The sequence below is a fragment of the Trichoderma asperellum genome, chromosome 7, assembly GCF_020647865.1.
Source record: "Trichoderma asperellum chromosome 7, complete sequence".
Taxonomy (NCBI): Eukaryota; Fungi; Ascomycota; class Sordariomycetes; order Hypocreales; family Hypocreaceae; genus Trichoderma; species Trichoderma asperellum.
In genome coordinates this window covers 2564520-2585354 of record NC_089421.1, presented here as the reverse complement: position 1 = coordinate 2585354, position 20835 = coordinate 2564520, and the positions used below count along the sequence as shown (strand labels likewise).

The window sequence follows — 20835 nt, the reverse complement described above, 5'->3', positions numbered from 1 at the left end:
CTTTTCGCTCTTCTATTTTCTCTCTTTGCCGAAGCCGACGATCGATCCACCGCACACATTCGCGGTGGGACTGTGTCAAATCACCTGGGAACAACACGATTTCTCTTACCAATGGCTTGCCATTTGTTTTTTTGCTGAAGTGGCGATTGGGCCCCAGTGACACATGGCAGATTCAGTACTGTGATGGAGCTTAGGGAATGGAACACGAGCCCACACGCCATGGCCCCACCTACTAGAAGGGCTTTGGAAGCCTCCGAGCCCTGGAAGCCACGCACCACGAGTCGGGAGCATCCACAGGGGCAACATGTCACGAACCATACCGAGGACAAGCGTCGATGGGCATTATTGAGCCATACCACATTGTGGGCTTGACCGACAGGGTCCCAACCTATTGGGAGAACAGCTGGCATGCTTTGACTGGATGTAACAGCGTCAGAAAATTTTTTACAGCACTTGCGACACGGCCCAAAGCAATGCATGAAAAAAAAAAAATTCTCTCCTTGGCAGATGGACCTAGAGAGGGACCACTTTCTCGCAGGACCTTTTGGATATCTTTACGCGCGCTTCTATTGCACAATAGTGCCTGCAGTGTCGCGAACTTTTGGGCGAGACAAAAGATCGGCTTTTGACAACAGAGGCCATTACCCAATCGGGAAGGCAGTGAGATGAGTTCATCGGACGCGAATTTCCGAAACGGCAGCCAGGCGGATTGGTCCACGACCTGCTTTTTTCTGCCTTTCAGACCCTGGATCGTTAATTGATTAGGGTCTCAATGATAGTCCTTTGTTGAGACAGTCGACTTCCCTAACAGCTCGGCGGTATTCGGAGCTATTCAGACCAGCATTATCACCTTCGGAGTTGGGCTCTCACGAAAAGCCTTGGGCTTTTTGCGCTATTTTCTCTCGCGATTTTTTTTCGCTCCATTCGTTTCATTTTGGGGGCATTTTATGCGTTCTATTCTTGGACTAGTTTCTTTGATCCTTGTCCGGCCATGTTTTTCTTATCAAATCTTAGCACATCGCGATTAGTGGAGTCAGGCTACAACAAATTTTTGGGAGTATTTTAGCATTGCGGAATGATGGCGCATGAATTGGGATACCCTTTGTCTGGTGTACAGGGCTTTTTTCCTACATCTTTTTCTTCTCTCCCTGTATGATTTATCCCTATTAGATTGAGAGGTGGGATTCACTTCCCGGGACATGAGTGTGTTTGGCTGAGAGATACTCCGCCACTGAAACAGTCTTTATCATTGAATGATGTGAAGATACTTTTTGGGGAGGTAGGAGAGAGGACTGGATGAGGAATATTTTATGGAGAAGACAAGTATGAGGGACAAAAGGGATAAAGAGTTGGGAGACATCGTCGCAAGGCGAGCATAGCGGTTTTATCATTTCTCCTTTTTTGGATATCGCTTTTTTATGACTTGGATATTCGTTTAGTTTCTTGGTATTTCACGTGCTCATGTTTATATAGAAGACCTTGCCAAACTGATGAGCAATTTAACTTTATTTCAACTCTAATTGCCTGTGAACCAATCGATTCATCATGGTGATGTGCCAGTGGCAAATTTCGTATGCAAAACCTGGTGGTGGGTAGTATTCATCTGATCGAGATCTTGGAGTGGAGCGTCAATGTCATTGCAATGTTCAAAAGTACTGGCAGTATATGAATATTAGGAAGTGCCGCTCGTACAAGTAAGAGAATTTCATTGCGTATCTAAAACAAGTAAAATGCTGAATAAATGTATGTTGTCCAACTAGTAGAAGAAGAAGAAGAAGAAAAGCATACTTGGGGTATATTTGGGCTTTCTAGGTCATTGACCTGCTAGCAGAAAAATAATCTATTCTACACTCTCCAAAGAAAAAAAAAACACGTTTGAGCGAGGAAGAGATCCTATTCTTCTCCCTGTATATATAAAAGGAAAAAAAAAAAAAGCCAACCATACGCCCAGTTGTATGTAGTCCCAGTATCCCTTATTTGTACGCACATACACACACACATGCGTGTTTGTAAAAATGTCCAAAGTTAGCCCATGGTAAATAATCCAACACATCGCTTACCCAAAATGCTGCAATGAAAAATGACTAAAAAAAAAAAGGAAACAAAGGAGGTAAAGGAGAGAATTCTTCAAGAAGAATCACTTCTGAGCCCACCAGGATATAAAGTTTGTATAACAATGCACCTTTTTGTCCCAAAGGGCCCTTCGTGCTTCGGCGAGATACACCTCCATCTCAGCTTCGCTCCAATCCAGGGTTTTCAGAGGCTTCGCAGCCAGAGCACGGATGAGCTCGTTGATGATGTCGCGGAAGAGAGTTCCAATTTCCCGCTGCTTGGGATCCTACAGAGTCATGTTAGTCTACCGTAGCATAGTATTTCTATTTTCTAGCAAGACGGCGTAGAAGCACCTTGGGCCAAGAACCGATTGGCGTCTTTATGACACGGCATTGGATGTTTTTGAACCCGGCATTCTTATACTTTTGCTCAAGCTCGTTGATGGTGTATCCGTTCATGCCGTAATTTAACAGACACTGATGCATCAAACGGGCGACTTGCGCCGGCGGGTGGCCTGGAGGCATTGTGTCGTCGTCACATCTGATAAAGGTGCAATAGTCTGTAATCTCTAGCCATCCGCCTTCTTTTAGATGTGAATAGCAGTTGTTGATCAGCTTGTCCATGTCTTTCAGGTACATGCAGGAATGGCGCAAGTGGATAAAGTCGTAGCCCCCGCGATCCATCCACTCGTCTTCAACATCATCGACTAAGAACCGCACATTGGGCGGGACCATGAATGGCTGGATAGGGCTGAGATCGAGACCGACGATTTCTGCGCTGGGAAACGTTTTGGCGACTGGTGCGCGCATGTCCGTTAGCACTGCTTCGACAAATCTAGGTGCAGGAATCACGGTCAGAATCGAATCGGAATTATACCTGCCACTGGCCATAGCCCTGTACCCGTACAGAGGTCTAGTATTTTCTGTGGATTCGGCGCAATGGGCGCATTAAATAACCTGCCGCCAGTCTGCTCCAGGTGTAGCACATGCTTCATATACTCTCGTTCTTGCTCCTCGTCGTCGTTTGGCAAAGGGTACCGGCCGTGTCGATAGTGGTGATACTGGCAGAAGAAAAGAAGAAGAATCAGCGACATGTTGCAGTTCCAAAGCTCCAGAGAGCAAAAGCGCCGTACGCACCCTTCGCCCGCCTTCAAACTCGTGCTCCCATATGCTGCTCCTCACGGTAACTGACGCTGCAGAGTACTCGTCTGTGCCATCCATATCGTCGTCGTCGTCGTCGTCGTCGCCGTCGACATCTTCGCTGTCGGTAGCTTCAAGCGGAGGGTCCTGTTCCTCGATATTAGGAGGATCTCCTGCGACTACTTTCCGAGGCTCTGCAACCTTAGCTTCTACAGGCTCTGAGTCTGCTGCTGGCGCCTTACCAGCACTCGGCCGATCGTGGTCCCTGTCCCTCGCGGGATCTCCCATAGTGTATGTTGTACGTGTGTGTGTATATATACGCGCCAGCCAGCGCCGATGATTGTAGATGGCAACTGATGTATATTTTCACCGGCGCAATGCCAACGAAGCCGAACAAGCAGCGGCTGATGGCAACAGAATGGTGATTCTTTCTCGTCGCGCCGAAAACGGTCGAAGTTTTGGGGATTCGCGCCAACTCGACAGGGAATAATCAGGATCGTGTAAGGGAATCTGCGATTATCTGATGCCAGAATTTTTCGCCTCTTCCGCCTGCCAGTCTCGGCGCTGCGCAACTGAGTCCTCGGCGGTGACGATCCCTCCTTCAGTTGCTGCGTGCTGAAAGCCGGCCAATCCGACGGTTTGAACTGCAAAAAAAGAAAACTCAGAGGCGGCAGAGACAATCAGAGTCGGCTGTGAATGTTGCGACTGGCATTTGAGCCCTGGTAATTTCAAGATCTGGGAGCTGCAGTCAGCTGATTGGAGCTCCGGTACGGGGTACCTTAGCGCCGCGTACCGAGTACTCCACAGCGGCACAGCGGGAACCAGCGACGGACAGGTATTCGCTACGGCATGATGCGTACACCGCAAATGGAAATTCGCGCTAAGAGAAGAGCGTTCCGGCTTCGTTCGGCGTCTCCTTTACCTCGACGTTATTTTACTAGCCGATTAGGGGGGCCGAAGGAAGCAGATGCTACTTTGCAGATGGACATCATGGCATGTCGCCAACAAGTACCGGTACGAGAGAAGAGAGAACTGGGTACTACCTAGGCAGAGATGGAATCCTGCTGACTTCAGTTGTTGCTATTCCTGGTATCTTGGGCCGCTGAGACAACATACGCAGAAGAAGGAGGATTGAATACATATAATAGCCAGAATAGGAGCACACTTTGTCAGTGATCGATGGTATCAGTCTGTCATTCACTTAGTCTGTGTAGGTGACGTGCACTCGTCGTCATTCTTCTACAAGCAGTATCCAACGGTGTGTGGCTTACTCACGCAGAATCCCTTCGCCTGCAAGCGTCCGCAAGCTATTCCTATGCCGGCTTATCTCGCATGCGGTTGGAATTCCCATGTCGTTCTCTATCAATCCTTCAAGAAGTCCGCCTGGGCATCTGACCTCATTTATCTTTCATACCATGGATCTTTGGCATGTTATAGAGAAGTATAAAGCCAAAGCAATGCCGAGCCGAGGATCGCTGTTCAACTTACGGTGTGCATGCCAAGATCGCTAAGCTGCTCCCTACTCTAGCACTTACAAAAAGGTAGAGCGACATCAGGAAAGAGTAGGATCAAGGACCATGTCAAATCCCAATCAGAGAAAAATGCTCCCTTTTAGAAGCACAACAACATGCACGACCAATACAGTAACTGGGATAGAGTACCACGCTCAAGGAGCTAATAGTTAAGCTTATAAAGCTAGTGGCTCATATAAGCAGGTCATTCATCCAAGACTCGGCGTGGTACGATGTAACATTCAACTGAGGAAGTTGTTCATAGAGTATGCGATTGTGAATTTCACCAAAACGGAGACAATTTGTATTAACCCAGGTGTGAATTTGCAACTTGACGACTGCTGAATCACCCACAGCAATCTATTAATAGGAAACACTCTTTTTACATACTCATACTCACAGCTACAACTTTGCTTCCAGCTTTGTGTTCCACAACGCCACTAGCGGCCCTTGCTTTCCGTACGCTGGATCAGCCTGCGGCGTGGGAACCGCTCGGATCATCGAGGCGAAAGAAGCCGCAGGCTGCTTGCCTTTCTCAGTTATCCATTTGGGACACTCCTATGTGATAAACGTCAGTTTATACACATTGAAAAGAGGAAGAAATTTGATGAAACAGATGTTGTCTGCTTACTTTCGGATAGACGCCAATATAACGATAGTCATCATAGCTCTCTAGAGAAGAATGAGCTGTTCCGGCTGGAAGGACAATTACGTCGCCAGTGTGCACATCGACTTGAACGCCGTCTCCATCCTCAATCTTTCCCAAGAGCAGCGTCGAATTGCCTTGGAAGATGCCTTTTCAAATAAAGTCAGCTTGTAATATTATGCATTACTAATAATATGTGCACCCACCGTAGCATTCATGCGTATTTGGGTGGAAGTGCCGCATTGAGATATGCCCCCAGGTTCCCTAGCATCGCGGCTCTCTATTAGCCCCTGCGCAGGACAGAACAATTCCACAGAGATAGATATCCTATACTCTCTTTTCCCAGCCATAAGCTGTTAAAAACTTTGTCGTCGTCTCTTCATTTCGAGGCTCGGGCAGAACATCTCGATAGAGGATCACCGGCAGCTGGCTGTTCGGTACGTCATTTGTCGGAGCCAGGAGATAGCATTCAACAGACGGGGGCATTTTAATGAATTTATTTTACCAGTATAAGAAGCTGAGATGAATGATCTAGATCTATTTTCCTTGTTCAAAGTGTAAGCAGAAACCGTGTTGGTGTCATAAACCCCGATTAATAAGTTCAGTGGCAAGATTGGAGAATGAGGGGTTTCGGCTTTACAATCCAGCGCTCATTCGTTGACAGTCTACATGTAAAAGGCGATTGTCTTGTTCACGGCAGCAAGTGCGCAATTTGCCAGATTATTTATTCTTGAGTAGTTACATTCATTTCATATTTGTAGGTTTCTTCACCTAATACTCACTATGCACATACTATGTAGATCAGAACGAACCCCGTCCAGGTACTAGGTATATATCACGATGCTATGTCTCTATCGGTGATTTTCGTACATTTCTACACCTGTGGGACTGTATTATTTAATCCATGGGATGCTAAACACTTTTTGGGAGACTCTCGGAGTTTTTGTCTTGAAAATAAGTCAACAGGCCACTCCTGTCTCATGTTCGTCTCAAAAGCATCATAATCGTGAGTGTTTGTCAACTAACATCAAGTATAAAATTAGGAATGCAAACAGCGATTTGGCATGATAAGTATACACAGAGTAGGGAGAGTTTCATGATACTGCTGAAGCAAGCTGGCGCTGTGTTGGAGACTTCTTCTTGAACAGGCCTTACAATTTAATGATAAATCACCAGCATTTCGATTCAACATTGAGCGGTGCAATGAATCTTGAGCCCAAGCTGACGTAAATGCGCGTTGGCTCTCGTTTGCAGCCTAATGCAACGTCGGGCTGTTATCTCAACCAGGCGCCCTTGTCTCACCAAGAGGTGCATAAAAGCACCCACGTCAGACATTTAATTTAACTGTCTTTAATGTGAATAATGCCACAACACTGAAGTTACGAGACGCATGCAGCCGATTAAGCCTTGCAGGACTTTGGCAAGCGAGGCAGGCCAAGCCGTACAACCAACAACCAACAACCAGTGACGAGGCAGAAATGGTCGGGAATAAGGTGGAAGCCTGCATGTGGGAGGCCTACCATAATAACATATCAACAATAATTCACTAGAATGAACTCCAATAGAAATGCCATAATGCTTGGATATAAAAAACATGTAGTTTCCAGTTATCTCATCAATACGATCTTGGAACCATCATCGCAATTCATATCCCTTTTGATCGCCAGCATCTCGCCATGGTTTTGACTCAGCTAAGCGCCAAAACCCTCGAGGGCCTCTGCTCCAAAGAGCAGCTTGAGCTCCTCAATACGGTTGACTCACTGCGCTCCCAGGGAATCAGCCACTACATATCACTGCCACAGATCATCGTCTGCGGCGACCAGTCATCTGGCAAAAGCTCTGTACTCGAGGCCATATCTGGCGTCTCGTTTCCCGTCAAAAGCGGCCTCTGTACTCGCTTTCCAACAGAGCTCATCCTTAGAACAGCAGCAAACACGTCTGTCAAGGTTTCCATCATCCCGCACCAGCCGTTAGGCAAAGTCGAGAGGGATGCTTTGTCTGATTTCCACGAGCAGCTGGACTCGCTTCAGGCGCTTCCAGAACTCATCGAAAATGCCAAGGCCTTCATGGGTATCAAGACTCTGGGCAAGGCATTCTCCAATGATCTTCTACGCATCGAGATCAGTGGACCGGATCGCCCTCACCTTACCATTGTTGATCTGCCGGGGCTGATCCATTCTGAGACAAAGAACCAGTCTGCCTCGGATGTTGCTCTCATCACTAGCATTGTCAAGAGCTACATGGCAAAGCAGCGAAGCATCATCTTGGCAGTCATATCGGCCAAGAACGACTACGCCAACCAGATTGTCTTGAAGCTTGCTCGCGATACGGATCCTGAAGGGATGCGTACGCTCGGCGTCATCACAAAGCCAGACACTCTTGTGTATGGTTCCAGCAGCGAAAAGACCTACATCTCTCTGGCGCAAAATATGGACGTCGAGTTTCGTTTGGGATGGCATGTCTTGAGAAATAGAGACACCGATGCAGATACCTGGACTCAAGCTCAGCGTGATGCGAATGAAAAGGTATTTTTCTCAAAGGGCGCTTGGTCGTCTTTGCCTTCGTCAAACTTGGGCATTGCTTCTCTTAGAAGCCGTCTGAGCAAACTCCTGCTGCATCAAATTGCTTCTGAGCTGCCAAGCTTGGTGGATGAAATTTCTTGCGAAATTAATGACTGCAAGGCGCAGCTTGAAAAGTTTGGCCAGCCCCGTATAAGTCCACAAGAACAACGCATATACCTGATCCGGATCAGCCAGTCTTTCCAGTCTCTAATGCAAGCCGCCTTGGATGGCACCTACACAGATCCCTTCTTCAGCGACGATAAAGAGGGATCAGCTTACCGCAGACGCATTCGTGCAGTTATTCAAAATCTCAGTCGGGATTTTGCAGACACAATGGCAAAAGATGGCCAATACTACAAGATCACCAACTCTCCAAAGGAGAAGCAGGTGCCTGGGGAGCCCATTGAGATGACCAGAGATGATTTTGTGAATAAAGTTGTCGACATGATGTCTTACAGACGTGGCCGAGAGCTGCCCAATTCTTTCAGCCCAGCAATTGTTACGGATCTCTTCCGGGAGCAGTCAGCACCATGGAAGTCAATCGTCCAGCGCCATGTTCAAAAAGTCTGGGAAAAAACAAAAGTCTTTCTAACCGAGCTGATTGTTCATATTTCCGATCCCACAACTGTGACGGCCATCATGGAGACGGTAATAAACCCCAAGCTTGATTCTATACTGGCCGATCTCCAGGAGCAGACTGCAGCATTGCTGCATCCATATGAGAACGACCATCCAGTGACTTACAATTCCGACTTCGCCGAAGCTCTTCAGAAAATCCGCCTCGATCGACACTCGCCACAACTCGACGAGATTCTGCACAAGTACTTTCAGAATGCCAATCTTGACAGCACCTCACACCACATGTCAGTCTATGTGAATTTTGTGGGCTTGAAGCGGGAATTGGTGCAACGTCTCGAGCCAGACTTGGATCGCTGGAGCGCCTTTGAAGCACTCGACAGCGCCAACGCCTATTACGAGGTGAGTCTATAGCAATAACATCCAATCCAGTTGCAGCAATCTCTCAAGGCCAGACTAACCTTTTTTCTCATCCAACAGATAGCGTTCAAGCGGTTCATCGACGAGGTGTCCATCCAGGTGATTGAAACAGGACTGATCAGCCAGATCCGCAACATTCTCAGCCCCCTAGTCGTCGCACAGATGGACGAGGACGATATGGCGGCCATCGTCGGCGAGAAGGAAGCCATTCGCACAGCACGAAAGAACCTTCAAGCCAAGATCAAGCTTCTCGAAGAGGGCGCTCGGACGTGCAAGAGATTTTCCGGATATCAAATCTTGGGTAAGCATTTCAATCAAAAGAAATGAGAGAAGGAAAAAAACTAAGTGAGACACTATTAGCAGGGATTAATGGTGATGCCAAGAATGATACAGCTGGCTCTCCTCCCGCAAAACTCGGCGGAAACAAGGGCGCAAAAACGAATGGCGTGGCAACGAATGGAGAAACATCGCCGAATTCTACCTCCCCAATAAGATCCAGAACTGGTAGGAGACGATAAAAGTCTTTCGCGCCGAGGATTCACTTTAGGATGTTTGCATTGGCTGATTGGAGAGAACGAGACAGAGTAAAGAAAATACACATTTGCTTACATCTTTCTGCGATTCGGTAACGTAGCTTTTAATAAGTTGCGTCAACTACCATGACGAGCAGTCAGGACACAAGACCTCTTATATGCTGTGATACTATGAGCTTCATGTAGTAAAATCAGACGATCGTTTTCTTGTGAATCAGATGTCGAGAAATTGCTAAATACTATTGCCTAGGGTAGCTATAAATGGCACTTGGACAAATGTAAATGGTAGAACCGGGTGTGATCTATAGACATAAGAACCATCACGAAGGTTCACCATAGACAATTCACACCAAGTGCCTCTGCGTGTTGCACATCACCAATTCAGTTTGAGTTGTAATTTCTACAGCATCGATAAACCACCAAAATTAACATCCCATCCCATATCACAATCATACGAAGGAATATCTAGAGTAGTATCTCAGAAGGGTCATAGGAATAAAAGCCAACTTGGCCTAATTTGGGCTTCGGCACAGCCAACGATCCCTATTTCAACAGCTACTGTACAACCACTAGATAGATATCATGAAATAACACTAACACAAAAAAAAAATAGGCTACGCAAAAATCAGCAAAGCAGCCAGAGTCGCCATCCCAACCCTCAAAGCCACAACAAACCTGCTCCCCGTCAGAAATACCAGCTCTCCTAGGCCGCTCAGTCCGTCAAATCAACCACGTCTACAGCCGCGCCCCCACAGCTGGCTTCAGTCCAACAGCTAAGCCGCCGACAATAACAAACACTGTCATGGCAAACCAACCAAAACCCAAAACACCCCCATAAACAAATTAATAAAACTGTGGGAGCTGTTGTCGCTGCAAGGGCCAGGTCGAAACGCTCACCTAACGAGATAGTTGAAAAGATGAAAAACGGATTGCCTTGATATATCAGCTACAGCAGTCTGAAGAATCCTCAAACAAGCCAGACTTCAAGCCACAACACAAGACCAATACAGTATCAACATCGCTTTAATACATATATATATAAACATATACCTCCACAAAATCTCTCACCATCCGCTCATTCAAACACCCCTTCACTCCTACTCACACAAAAAGAAACCCATATTAAACAAGAATAATATAAAAATAAAGAAATAAAAATAAAAACGCTAACCTATCCATCCATCCATCCATCCATTCCAACTCTTCCTCCCCCCTTTTTATTTTCTACCCATACATGTATGTATTCCCTTCCGGCCCATTGTTTAACTTTCCAACACCTTTTTATTTTTTGTTATAAAAAAACAAAAACAAATACCCCCCAAACAACAAAGTGTTCCAATAAAACACCCGCGCCAAACGAGCGTCATAAGAACATTGTATGACAGGAAAACGATTGGATATGATATGCATGCCCCGGGCGAAAAAAAAATAAATGCTGGTATTGTCGCCTTGACCATTAATATTACATTTGTTATACCGCTTAATTAACGTAAAGCAATTAAACAAGAAACGAAAAAGAAGGTACAGGGCACGCTAATTTGATGCTGTCGTTATCAATGTCGTTCGTTCAACTAGTCGTCTTGGATCGTGCATGAGACCAGCTAAGTCTATGACTTTTCTCCGGCCTATCTTCGTCGAAACCGCCAATACCACCAGCAACGGTGGGAGAAGCGGCAGCCTCCTCCTCATTCATTTCCTCGGGCTCTTCGGTCTGTACGACATTATTGTCGCGGTGGCTCATCCTTTGCGTAAGAGCAGTGAGCTTGTCTCTCAGTCCAAAGCCTCTACCAGTTGGCTTGTGCTCATCAGTTGCGTCGGCATGTCCAGCACTAGTGGACGGCCTCGATTCAGCACTAGTAAAACTTCTCAAGGGACCGCGGTGATGGTGTGATCCGCCGTGACTAGAAGACGGCCGAAGAAGCTCCATAGCCAAACTGCTGTGGTGGCCCTCGCCTCGGCCGGGATGGTCCACTGGCGTTGGCGGCGTCATGGTGAGGTATGCCGGGACTGGTTGGATGTTTTGTGCAGAACCAGTCGTTAGGTGAGACCTGCTGCTGGCAATGCTACTGCTGCGACTAGCAGATCGAGGGGCTGGAATCCCACTGCGGATGCTGCTGCGAGTAGACCTTGGCGGCGACCGCGAGAAGTCAACCGGGGATGTCCCATATAAGCTCGCAGAATCATCACTGTCATGTATACTCGGTGTATAATTCTGAGACAAGCTGGAAGGCGATGGCGAAATAAGAACGGAGCTATTTGCAAGCTCTCGCAGTCTATTTCGCTGTTCCGCGTTGGGCTTATGCTTCGAGAACTTGTTTCCAATAATGGCACCTGTGTGCGAAATGAGAGCCCTCACAACCGCCTTTTTCAAGGCCAAAGCAAGATCCAAGTTTGACCAAGTCTTGTTCTGCCACTCAATTACCGGAAGTCGGAACACAAAGTTATGGACGTCCTCAAAGTTCCGTTGATCCTTGCCCTTGTAGCTAAGACACAAGACAACCGAAGGTATCTTGATATGCGCAAACGTAATGTAGTTGTTGGCACGGCTAATCATCTTGGTAAGATCATCAGACATTTGCTTATCGTCGGTATTATGTCTGCTTCGTATACCGAAACGTGACGACTTCTTCGTATCCGAGTCCCTGCTGTCTTTGGAGGAAAACCCAGTGGAAGATCGACCAATAGCGCCAGGTCGTGGAGTGGCCGTCATTGGCCGCATAGACTCAACTGAAGACTTCTTTCCCAGCGTTCGTGAGGTTCCAGAACGGAAAAGTCGGAATGAATGACCACCTTCGGCACCATTTGGTCCAAGGTGCTTCTTCGAACCTCGTTCATCTGCAACACCCGAAGATAGGGTTGGCTTAAGACGCAGCTCAAGTGAGCCTGGACGTGTCGAAAACGAGGGATCCAGCCCCCCCCGTGCACTGTGTCTACTGCCAGTGCTTTTGGGCGACTCATTACCTTCCTCGTCCAAACTGTTTGAATCGCGTCGAATTACAATTGAAGGGTTGGGCGTGCTGGTCTTTCCTGCAGCCTCTTCCGCCTGCTCCGCGTCCATACCGGGGAAGATGTATTCAAACAGCCGCTTGCCCACTTCACGCTCCAGCTGAATTTTCATCGGATACAGTTCTATCTCGAATCGTTCCATGACTGGAATGCCCGCGATAGCTTCCAACATGTACCAGTATACCCGAATCATGTCAGTGTCTTCCCCGTTCCGGGTGCCCGGCCTCTCGCCTTCATGATATGGAGCTATTATCTCCGGATACGTCGCGTCAGGCAAAAGGTTTAGACCAAGCAACTTGCCAGCACGAACCAGGTTCATGTGTGAGCCATCCGAATGATCAGTGCGGTCGTACTCTAAATCCTTAAGTTGAAGTTCAACCAGCGGCTCATTCGAATCTTGCATAAGATGCCATACGATATCTCGAGCAGAAATGCTCCATTTCAGCAGCGCGCTAGCGTGTGTGTTCTTCTCCAGCCTCCTTTGTGAAGTCATGATGGCTTTCATCATAAAAAAGAGCTCGTCCTCAGAAGCAGCTAAATCACGTTCCAAAGCCAAGCGGTCTTCCCATCCTCTCTTGTCCAAATATGGAGAGTAGATCTGGAAATGCGACTTGATTTCCTCCATTTGTCTGATCCGATCCTGCAATTTCATCACCATCTCCGGTATGCCGCTAAGGTCGCTAAAATCAGACGCGAGAATAATCTTCTCCAAGCGCTCATTCCTCGTCTTCTCAAGGGGCTCGCTATACATGAGCAGATCAAGCACAATGACATACATGGCATAATACTGCGATGAGTTACAGAGAGCGCGCGCTTGCGGGAATTCCACCCAGAGATTGTCCACACGTGTCTCTGTGGGCTCTTTGGTGGCTCCATCAGAGCTTTCACAATTGACTTCGTCGTTGTACTTCAAGCGAAGAGTGTTGTACTTGTCATATCGAAGCATTGCTGAAGTTTTCTGCACGACACGTTTAAAGCCGAAAGGATCGGTCTTGAAATCAAACATGACTTCCATAGGGACCCAAGGTGGCCACGAGGAGCCTGTTGGTGTACCATACTTGCTACCCGAATACATAGACACCAGGTTGGTCTGGAACCACTTCTGGTGCGTGACGAAAAACTGAGTGCTGTCCATGTTAACCAAGAAACGGCGCTGGACAAGACCGCTGACATTGTCTGCGATTCTCGACTTCTCCATGACTTCCACCACCTTCAGCTCCATTGCCTTTGAAGTGACCAAGACAACGTGCTTCTTGTTCTTCTCGCTCTGTAGCTGAATCTGCGGAGCAATGAGTCGGACATGATAACTGCTTTGGGGGTTGAACTCGTCAGAAATGCCATCTTCCAAGTCTTCTATGGAACCTTCAACAACACCATTGGCATTGGTAGCAAAGCCGGTGGTTGTTGAGAATTTCCGACCATCTGCCAAAATACTCTTTATACGATCTCCGAGATCCTTAGCGGCATCCTTCTCGCAGGGGGGCCATCGGGAGATGGGGGGGTTCCATTTTGTGTTGATGCAGGTGTTGACTCTGAAGCTCCGTTCTTCTCATCCCTAAGCCGAGTTTGCTCCTCTACCATGTCTAGAATAAACTTGACTGCCGGTCTAGATAGGTAATATATAAAACCACGCCGTTGACTACTCTGATGGACATATCGCAGCACAATATTACGCAGCAAGTTGTTCCATTTGAGTTGCATATTGTGAATAACGAAGCGATTCTCAAATTCGCTCTCAAACTCCACATTGGAGGGGATCGAAGGCATGTCCATGTAATCACTCGGAGAATCCACATGTACATCTGAGCGACGTATACTAGGCACGTCGCTGTATACATGGCCGTTGATTGATATGCCAGCATTCATCCGCTCAAGCATAGTCTCTAAAAATGCCCTCTTATCGCGAAGTACATTAGAGTGCTGACGAAGCGTATCAAAATCTTCGAGCAGTTCTTGATCTTTTGAATCGGTTCGTATCACCTTCAATTCAGCTTCGCCGACATGCCTGATGTGTGCTCTTATCTGCTCATCAAGCTGATCTAGGCGCTCTTGAATTAGCTGTGTTTGTACGCTTTTCGGATCATTTTGTTCACTCATGGAACAATAATGGGTATCCTCATTTCCAAACGGGCTCGTCCTCGTTGGGTCGCCAGCAATGGTGCCTCCGATATCAGTCTGACGGAAGTAAGTCAGACGAGGAATATATGCAAGCGGCAGAATCTTTGTCTCTGGGTGAGCCTCAGTAGGTAGGATCCAATCCAATTCCACAAAGTCGTCCATGTCGATCCAGCTGTAGTCTCCGTCAGGGATGGTGAAGCGAGATAGGTCTGGTTTCTCATCCTGGTCAAGAGTCAGATGCGATATTGAACACTTCTTGATGGCTTCCGTTGTAGTGCCTATCAAACTGGCAGATACGGCTCGAATATCGGCGCAAGCCAAATCCAGATGCGCGGCATGAATCTTGATTCCCGTTGTTCGACTCGGTGAGTTCTTGGTCTTGGCAATGGTATCGAACTCCTCTCGACGTTGATGAAGATCAAGCATGAAGCTATCGAACCGAACCTTTAGGCCAGTGGCGGAAACCGCCTCTTCAGCGTAATCCTCAGCGTCTTTATGTTTGTATATGTGACTTAGAAACAGCGGAGCAAAGAGAAGGTTATATTTGACCGAGGCCAAGTGTCTTCCGAATTTCTTGCTATTCTTTTCCCTTCCAGGAAACAGGTTACCCTGCCGAATGGGAAGCGACATGGGTCCACTGAATAGTCCCCACCAAGCAAAGAAGTGCGTGAAGAAACGAGGAGTCAGATGGATGGTGTTGTAGCTACGGGAAGGTTCGAGACTCTGCGACATCCATTCGCGGTCGGCTGGCGCGCGAACTGCGATAGAGAGATGGATATGACGACTCCTAAACCCACGCATAGCATCGTATGGGAGTCCGTTCTCAGGCTTTGCATAGATGGGGTTCTTGAGAACAACTTCGTAATGGGGTTTAAAGTCAAAGCTCCGTCTACCATCTTCAATGGCCCGCTCAAATATGAGACCAGCTAGCCATTGTACTTTCCCAGATAGCTTCATAACAACTTTCTTGAATTGGGCCGGGCCGCATCGCAAATGATCGTCCGTCAGACGGCTATCATCATCAGCTCGGAGCCGCGCGGCTTCTCGCACCTGCATGCTGTAGTCTGGAATGGCAAGGATATATTCGCCACTATCCACCGTCATGAACCTCTTCGGATTGTCCTCTGCATTAATATCCCACCTGATATCGTTTCGCCAGCACATGATGAAGCCTGCACCATGCCCAGTAACCTGATATGGATCGCGTGTGCCCTTCATTGCAAAATGCATCTCGCCATCTTCTTTCCAAGCAACATGAATGCGCGAATGAAAGTTGAGTCTGAGTTTATCCCAGAATCCAACCCGCTCAGAGGTATCAATCTGTGGCTTAGTGAAGGATTCTATGGCCATCATCATATCTTGAATTGCTGGCTGGTAGCACGGTCCCCAGGTGATCCTCGTCGGGAGAGCAGTATTAATATCCATGAAAACATCCGAGTACGATTTGACGGGACCAATGGTTCGCCTGACTTCGATTGCGAAGCTTCCCTCCTTGGATACAGAAGGATTTTTCGGAGGTATTATGTACACCGGAACTTGACGTGATGACTCGTGTCCTCTAAACTCCTCAGCCAAGACAAAATTTGTTTTCAAGGAGACAGCTTGCAGCCTAGACGATTGTCCAGTTTTCAGTCCAGGGATATGTAACAGCGGGAGAGGATAGTCACGTAGTGAGCACCGAGCTTCGCCCATCTCGATGGCGATGTGCATGGGAACCAGGAGACTGTACAGCATATCCTTAGGCACGCCTTTGCCGACATTATGGATGAAATCGGGGAGGTCCTTGAGGGGAAAGGTCGGCTTGTCAACGATGATGTGAAGGTTAGACACATAAGTGGCCATCAATGCCGGTCTTGGAGGGACTTCCAAAATGTTCTCAGTCTCTTCAATCTCATTCGGCACCTCGTTCTGGCCCCAGAAGAGACCACGGAGCTCCTTTACACCTTGTCGAGACATTTCATATGCTCGGTCAATCCGCTTCTTCCACGACTGAGCATTGAACATGTCCAGGTGAAGGCGCGCCTCTTCGGTCGAAACTTTTGAATTTCCGTTAATACCCAGAGTTTCATTTTCGGGGTCGTATCTCGGCAATGCGCCATATCGAGACACACGAATCCGCTCGTCCTGCTTCGTCGCATCTGAGCTTCGGCTTCGGAACCATGAGTGCGAGGAAGTATCCGATCTCCCTCTTGGGTGGGCGGATCGAGAACGATTCTTGCCATTGTGTCCTCTTCTTGATTCTTCCTCTTGCACGCGATTTAGTTTGACGCGGAAGGCCTCTTCTCTAGTTAATCTCTGTACCTGCTCCATACGCCCAGCGCGATAGATCATGCCCAGCTTCCACTCAAATGCACCGTCCTCTATTTCAAAAAGGAGATTCCGTGACCGGATGGATACTTTCGGAACATGTTTGGGTTCTTCGGGTCTCTTTTCCAAGATGTACTCATTTGTTCCCGTCTTAAAGCGATGATGTAGTTGTTTTACGGCTTTGATTATGTTGATAATGTTGTCGGTAATTCGGTGAACAATAACCTCGTGCGGGACGCCAATCCGAATCGCCTCTGAAGAAATGTCAAACAGCTTTTCTTCTGTATAAGCCCCCTGGTTCGACTTGTGCTTAGACTCTCGGAAATCAAGCCGTCCGTTTTTAACGCTAACTGCTCGCGACCATACATGGCGCATGCGCGGAGTTGCAACGTATAGTCGGATCAACTTAGACATAAGATACGGCGTAGACCACCTCTGGCGCCCGACATCCAAGCCATAGATTTGCAGCATCAGCATAGGATCATGCGGCATCTCCGCTTTCACTTGAAACAATGCGACTTTAACATCAACGACTATAGCTTCCGTAATGGTAGATGATGAATCGACAGAGGAAAAGCCAGATCCGCCGGTAGGAGGAGCGAGGAAATCCGCCTTTGCTGGGTCATGCTGTCCCTTTGCTAGGTCATGCTGTGATGGCCTTGGAGCATCACTACTGGTTCTCATAAAGGCCTTCCTTACTGTCTTCATGGCAACGCCCACACAATAATGTCGATATAGGGAGTATTGAACCATGACTGAACGGACAGATGACTGAACGTAGAACAAGGGACCATGGTTGTCGCTTGACGCAGCGAGGGAAAATTCAAGGCGAGGCAAGTTAATGAAAGGCTCCACCTCGAGTTGCTCGGCAGTTTCGATAATCTGAGCTTCTATACCTCTGGCATTGAATACCAGTCGGCGGCCATCCCCGACGTTCTGAGTCTTCTTCTTAGCTCTAGTAGGACTCGAAGACGCAAGATCTGAGTCTGACTGAGTGAGAGAACGGCTATGAGTCCGTCGTCTAAGCATTCGTTTCTGCAAGCCATCCAATCTCTGAGCACGATACTCGGCAGACATGCCATCAAGATGTAGCGAGATGCCTTTGCTGTCATCCGATATCTCTTCGTCTATGCCAGCAATCTCAATATTGAAATCTTCAGCTGTGATCTGGTAACGGAAAAGCCATTCGGGAAGAGATCTCAGGAAATTCTGGTGCCGTCTGGATTTGGGGGCAGCTCGTTTGGTTGGCTCAACGTCAGTACGTAGCTGTCGCACAATCTGGCGGACGCCATCTGTAATTTCCGGCCGTACCATACTAACGGCAAACGACTGGATGTTGCTGGTGGCGTCGACAGATATGTCGGGGTTGGCTGCCAAATGGACTTTGAGGTCAAAAGTCTCGGTTGTTATCAGGTCAAATCTCTCACCAGAAACGGCCTGGTAGTATAAGTGGTGGGATTGCAGTCGCATGGCTCCATCCAGAGAATAATGCAAGTCTTCAAGAGGCGAGTGGGATGACTCGACATCAAGGGCAACGGACGAGATGGATGATATAATGAGACCATAATCGTCTGGATCCTCAGTCTTCTCGAGTGGCTTGAGCTTGATGCGGAGTACAGGCTCATGCATGGTAAATTTGATGCTTGCTTTCGGAAGCAGTCGAGAAAAGAGGTCTTTCTGCTGCTGCCTTCGCTCTGTCTTTGGCGGCTTCGGCCTGGATCGCATCATTGCTATCAGTAGAGGAAGGTGCCTCGGGTCAAGATCGATGGATGGCGAGGTCACAACAGAGTTGGCGAATAGAATGTTGGCATTCTTCTCCTCGAAGCTATCCACTGAAGAAAGCTGGATCGTCTTGGAGGGCAACGTGGTTCTGACGGTCGTGGTGGCCATGGGGATGTACACAATTCGCTGCGGCTTGTCGAGGCCATCATCCATTCCAACCGATATTGAGAGCGCCGCCACAAGTGCTTCGTGAGCAATGTCTTTGGACGGAAAATACATACGGTGTGCAGGTGATTTCGGGTCGAGGCGGTGCAGATCGATACCGACTTCCTTCATAGAAGCAGTGAGATGTACTGGTTTTGCCGCAGGGTGGACAGAATCGACCCTTTTGACGAGGCCAACGAAACTGACGGCAAATTGAACCTCTTTAATACCGCGCAAAATGGAGCTGAAGAATTCTTTCGAGTCCGAGACGCTCTTCATCAAGTGATCTGTATTCTGTGCAGTCCCATCTTGCACCTTGCTAACGAATATGTCCACCGGATCTTCCAAATTGGCAACTTTTGGCTGCTTTCGAGACAGTTTGAACTTTGCGGCAGACAGCTGGAGCTCGTCGTAGGGGATCTGAACTCGGCCAAGCTTCAAAGCAACAGTAGCATCTCGGAGGCCCTCTTGCGACGGGTATAAGTAGCCGTGAACATTGAGCAAGGCATGGTCGAGAATTTGGAGGGACTCGCAGCCGTCGGCCGCGAAAAAGACGCTCCGTACAGTCAAAATCCATTCGGCCTCGGCATTCTCCTTTGAAGCTTCGGAGCGGTGGAAGAAAAATCGAGCTCGATCGGCCATTTTGTGTCTTGTGTCCACAGCAAGCGTCAAGCTCCCAACCTGGAGGCTGCCCACATCGACCACGTTGATGACCGAGTTGGTCACGACCACATCCACCATGCGCAGCCATTTCACTTTGCTGTGTAGCTTCTTCACCTTCTCCTTGAGCTTTTGCAGGCGGGACCACGTCTCAGTCTCAGCTCGGGGCTCAGAGTTTTGACGTCGAGGAGAAGGGGGTTTCTCTGGTTTCCCCAACAGCGGGTCGATCTCTTCCTCTGTTTCCACCACATTCTCCTTCTCAGTATCTACATTTTCGGGTGTTTCCTCGCTGGCAGGTTTTCGCTCTTCGAGCTTCTTGACATCGGCGGTAACCGTTAGATCGCTGAGGACGATGCTGAGCCACGTGGGCTGTGCGAAAGTTGGGCGGTGGATGTTAAGCCCCAACCCGCGAATCTCGATGCGGATTCCATCTCTCGGTGTGTACGCAAGTCGGCGGAGAGAAAAGTAGCCTATTCGTTGGATCGATACGCCGGTGACGATGCGAAGGACAGCGAAGAGGACAAAGGACGAGAGGTAGAGTAGGACGAAGACACCAAGGGCAAAGGTCGGACTTAGAAGTGCCATGTTTGCAGCAGCGCGCAAGGGGGGGGGACCTCAATTACTACCTGGCTGATAAGGAGCAAAGCAAAGCGTCAGGAGAAAGCACCACACAAGATCGCAAGTTTGGAAAAGGGAATTGGTACTTACATGACGCCGGTAGCAGGCCGACCATTCTCTCGCGCACAAACAAACACTTCAGCAGGAACAAGCACACGAGAGACGCGACATGGCAGTTGGAGGAAGAAGAGAAGAAAACGTCTAGAAGACGCGGCCAGTCAGCACACGAGACTGGACGAGGGGAGGGGTGCCGAACCGCCGGACCAGGGACGAGGATCCTGGACAGTCGGGACGCCGGAAAGCTCCCTGAATCGAGGAGGGCCAAGGCGTACCGGCGCCGGGATGACGATCGGGGCAAGCTGTGCCGCAACAAGTCCGGGAGGGCTGCGGATCGAGCGTTTGCGGCCCGCGTCACACGAGGAAAGACGGGGGTTGACGACGACTAGGCGGCGAGCTGCACGAGCATTTGACAAGGAGAGTTGCGAATGGAATCGCAGGCGAGGTGCAAGTCAGTGAGTGACCAGCGGAGCAGCTGCGGCAGATGGGCGGCGGGCTGCGGTACCGGGTACTTGGTTGTCCCGCGATGGGCAAGTACCTGTCACAGCTGGCAGCAGAACCAGCGTGGCGGAAAAGGGGGAGGCAGCGAAAAAATAGGGATGTGGATGGATGGGGGTAGGGAGGTATAGCCGGGAGATGCAGATTAATTTTTAATTTTTATTTCAATTTTATTTCGTTTTGCTTCTATTTTCTTTGACGAATTGC

General features: G+C 48.5%; 5 protein-coding genes across 6 annotated transcripts; 1 reads left to right on the top strand and 4 right to left on the bottom strand.

The window, feature by feature from the left end:
* Window positions 1-1786: 1786 nt before the first annotated feature.
* Window positions 1787-4264, bottom strand: TrAFT101_011561 (uncharacterized protein). 2 transcript variants are annotated; one of them, XM_066129301.1, is made up of 5 exons: window positions 3434-4264; window positions 3189-3383; window positions 2929-3112; window positions 2406-2848; window positions 1787-2338 (listed from the first exon to the last, which is right to left on the bottom strand). In XM_066129301.1, the coding sequence occupies exons 2-5, from the start codon at window positions 3270-3272 to the stop codon at window positions 2138-2140; spliced, it is 912 nt and encodes a 303-aa protein (XP_065985432.1). In that variant the 5' UTR covers window positions 3273-3383; window positions 3434-4264; the 3' UTR covers window positions 1787-2137. The 2 variants fall into 2 exon arrangements, with proteins under 2 accessions (XP_065985432.1, XP_065985433.1); XM_066129300.1 differs by having other exon boundaries at window positions 2929-3385; window positions 3434-4120.
* A 749-nt stretch (window positions 4265-5013) lies between these two features.
* On the bottom strand, window positions 5014-5913 carry TrAFT101_011560 (uncharacterized protein). The gene is made up of 4 exons (XM_024908640.2): window positions 5682-5913; window positions 5555-5612; window positions 5334-5497; window positions 5014-5260 (listed from the first exon to the last, which is right to left on the bottom strand). Exons 1-4 carry the CDS (start codon window positions 5832-5834, stop codon window positions 5105-5107), a joined length of 531 nt encoding a protein of 176 aa, XP_024758009.1. The 5' UTR covers window positions 5835-5913; the 3' UTR covers window positions 5014-5104.
* Window positions 5914-6933: 1020 nt separating this feature from the next.
* TrAFT101_011559 (uncharacterized protein) lies at window positions 6934-9708 on the top strand. The gene is made up of 3 exons (XM_024902053.2): window positions 6934-8887; window positions 8966-9206; window positions 9266-9708. Exons 1-3 carry the CDS (start codon window positions 7025-7027, stop codon window positions 9421-9423), a joined length of 2262 nt encoding a protein of 753 aa, XP_024758010.2. The 5' UTR covers window positions 6934-7024; the 3' UTR covers window positions 9424-9708.
* Window positions 9709-11005: 1297 nt separating this feature from the next.
* Window positions 11006-13666, bottom strand: TrAFT101_011558 (uncharacterized protein; the record flags this gene model as incomplete). Its single annotated transcript, XM_066129299.1, has 1 exon — window positions 11006-13666. The coding sequence occupies one exon, from the start codon at window positions 13664-13666 to the stop codon at window positions 11006-11008; it is 2661 nt and encodes an 886-aa protein (XP_065985431.1).
* A 215-nt stretch (window positions 13667-13881) lies between these two features.
* Window positions 13882-20040, bottom strand: TrAFT101_011557 (uncharacterized protein; the record flags this gene model as incomplete). The annotated part of the gene is made up of 1 exon (XM_024900754.2): window positions 13882-20040. One exon carries the CDS (start codon window positions 20038-20040, stop codon window positions 13882-13884), a length of 6159 nt encoding a protein of 2052 aa, XP_024758011.2.
* Window positions 20041-20835: the final 795 nt, after the last annotated feature.

Excerpts from the sequence above, each read along its gene's own strand:
- TrAFT101_011561 (XM_066129301.1), bottom strand. The coding sequence starts at position 3,272 with ATGGATGGCACAGACGAGTACTCTGCAGCGTCAGTTACCGTGAGGAGC. Across the intron at positions 3,113-3,188 it reads AGTTTGAAGGCGGGCGAAGG|TATCACCACTATCGACACGG; the intron begins GTGCGTACGGCG and ends TTCTTCTGCCAG. Across the intron at positions 2,849-2,928 it reads AGGGCTATGGCCAGTGGCAG|TCGCCAAAACGTTTCCCAGC; the intron begins GTATAATTCCGA and ends TGCGCGCACCAG.
- TrAFT101_011560 (XM_024908640.2), bottom strand. The coding sequence starts at position 5,834 with ATGCCCCCGTCTGTTGAATGCTATCTCCTGGCTCCGACAAATGACGTA. Across the intron at positions 5,613-5,681 it reads CTTATGGCTGGGAAAAGAGA|GGAACCTGGGGGCATATCTC; the intron begins GTATAGGATATC and ends CCGCGATGCTAG. Across the intron at positions 5,261-5,333 it reads ATATTGGCGTCTATCCGAAA|GAGTGTCCCAAATGGATAAC; the intron begins GTAAGCAGACAA and ends TTTATCACATAG.
- TrAFT101_011559 (XM_024902053.2), top strand. The coding sequence starts at position 7,025 with ATGGTTTTGACTCAGCTAAGCGCCAAAACCCTCGAGGGCCTCTGCTCC. Across the intron at positions 8,888-8,965 it reads GCGCCAACGCCTATTACGAG|ATAGCGTTCAAGCGGTTCAT; the intron begins GTGAGTCTATAG and ends CTCATCCAACAG. Across the intron at positions 9,207-9,265 it reads TTCCGGATATCAAATCTTGG|CAGGGATTAATGGTGATGCC; the intron begins GTAAGCATTTCA and ends AGACACTATTAG.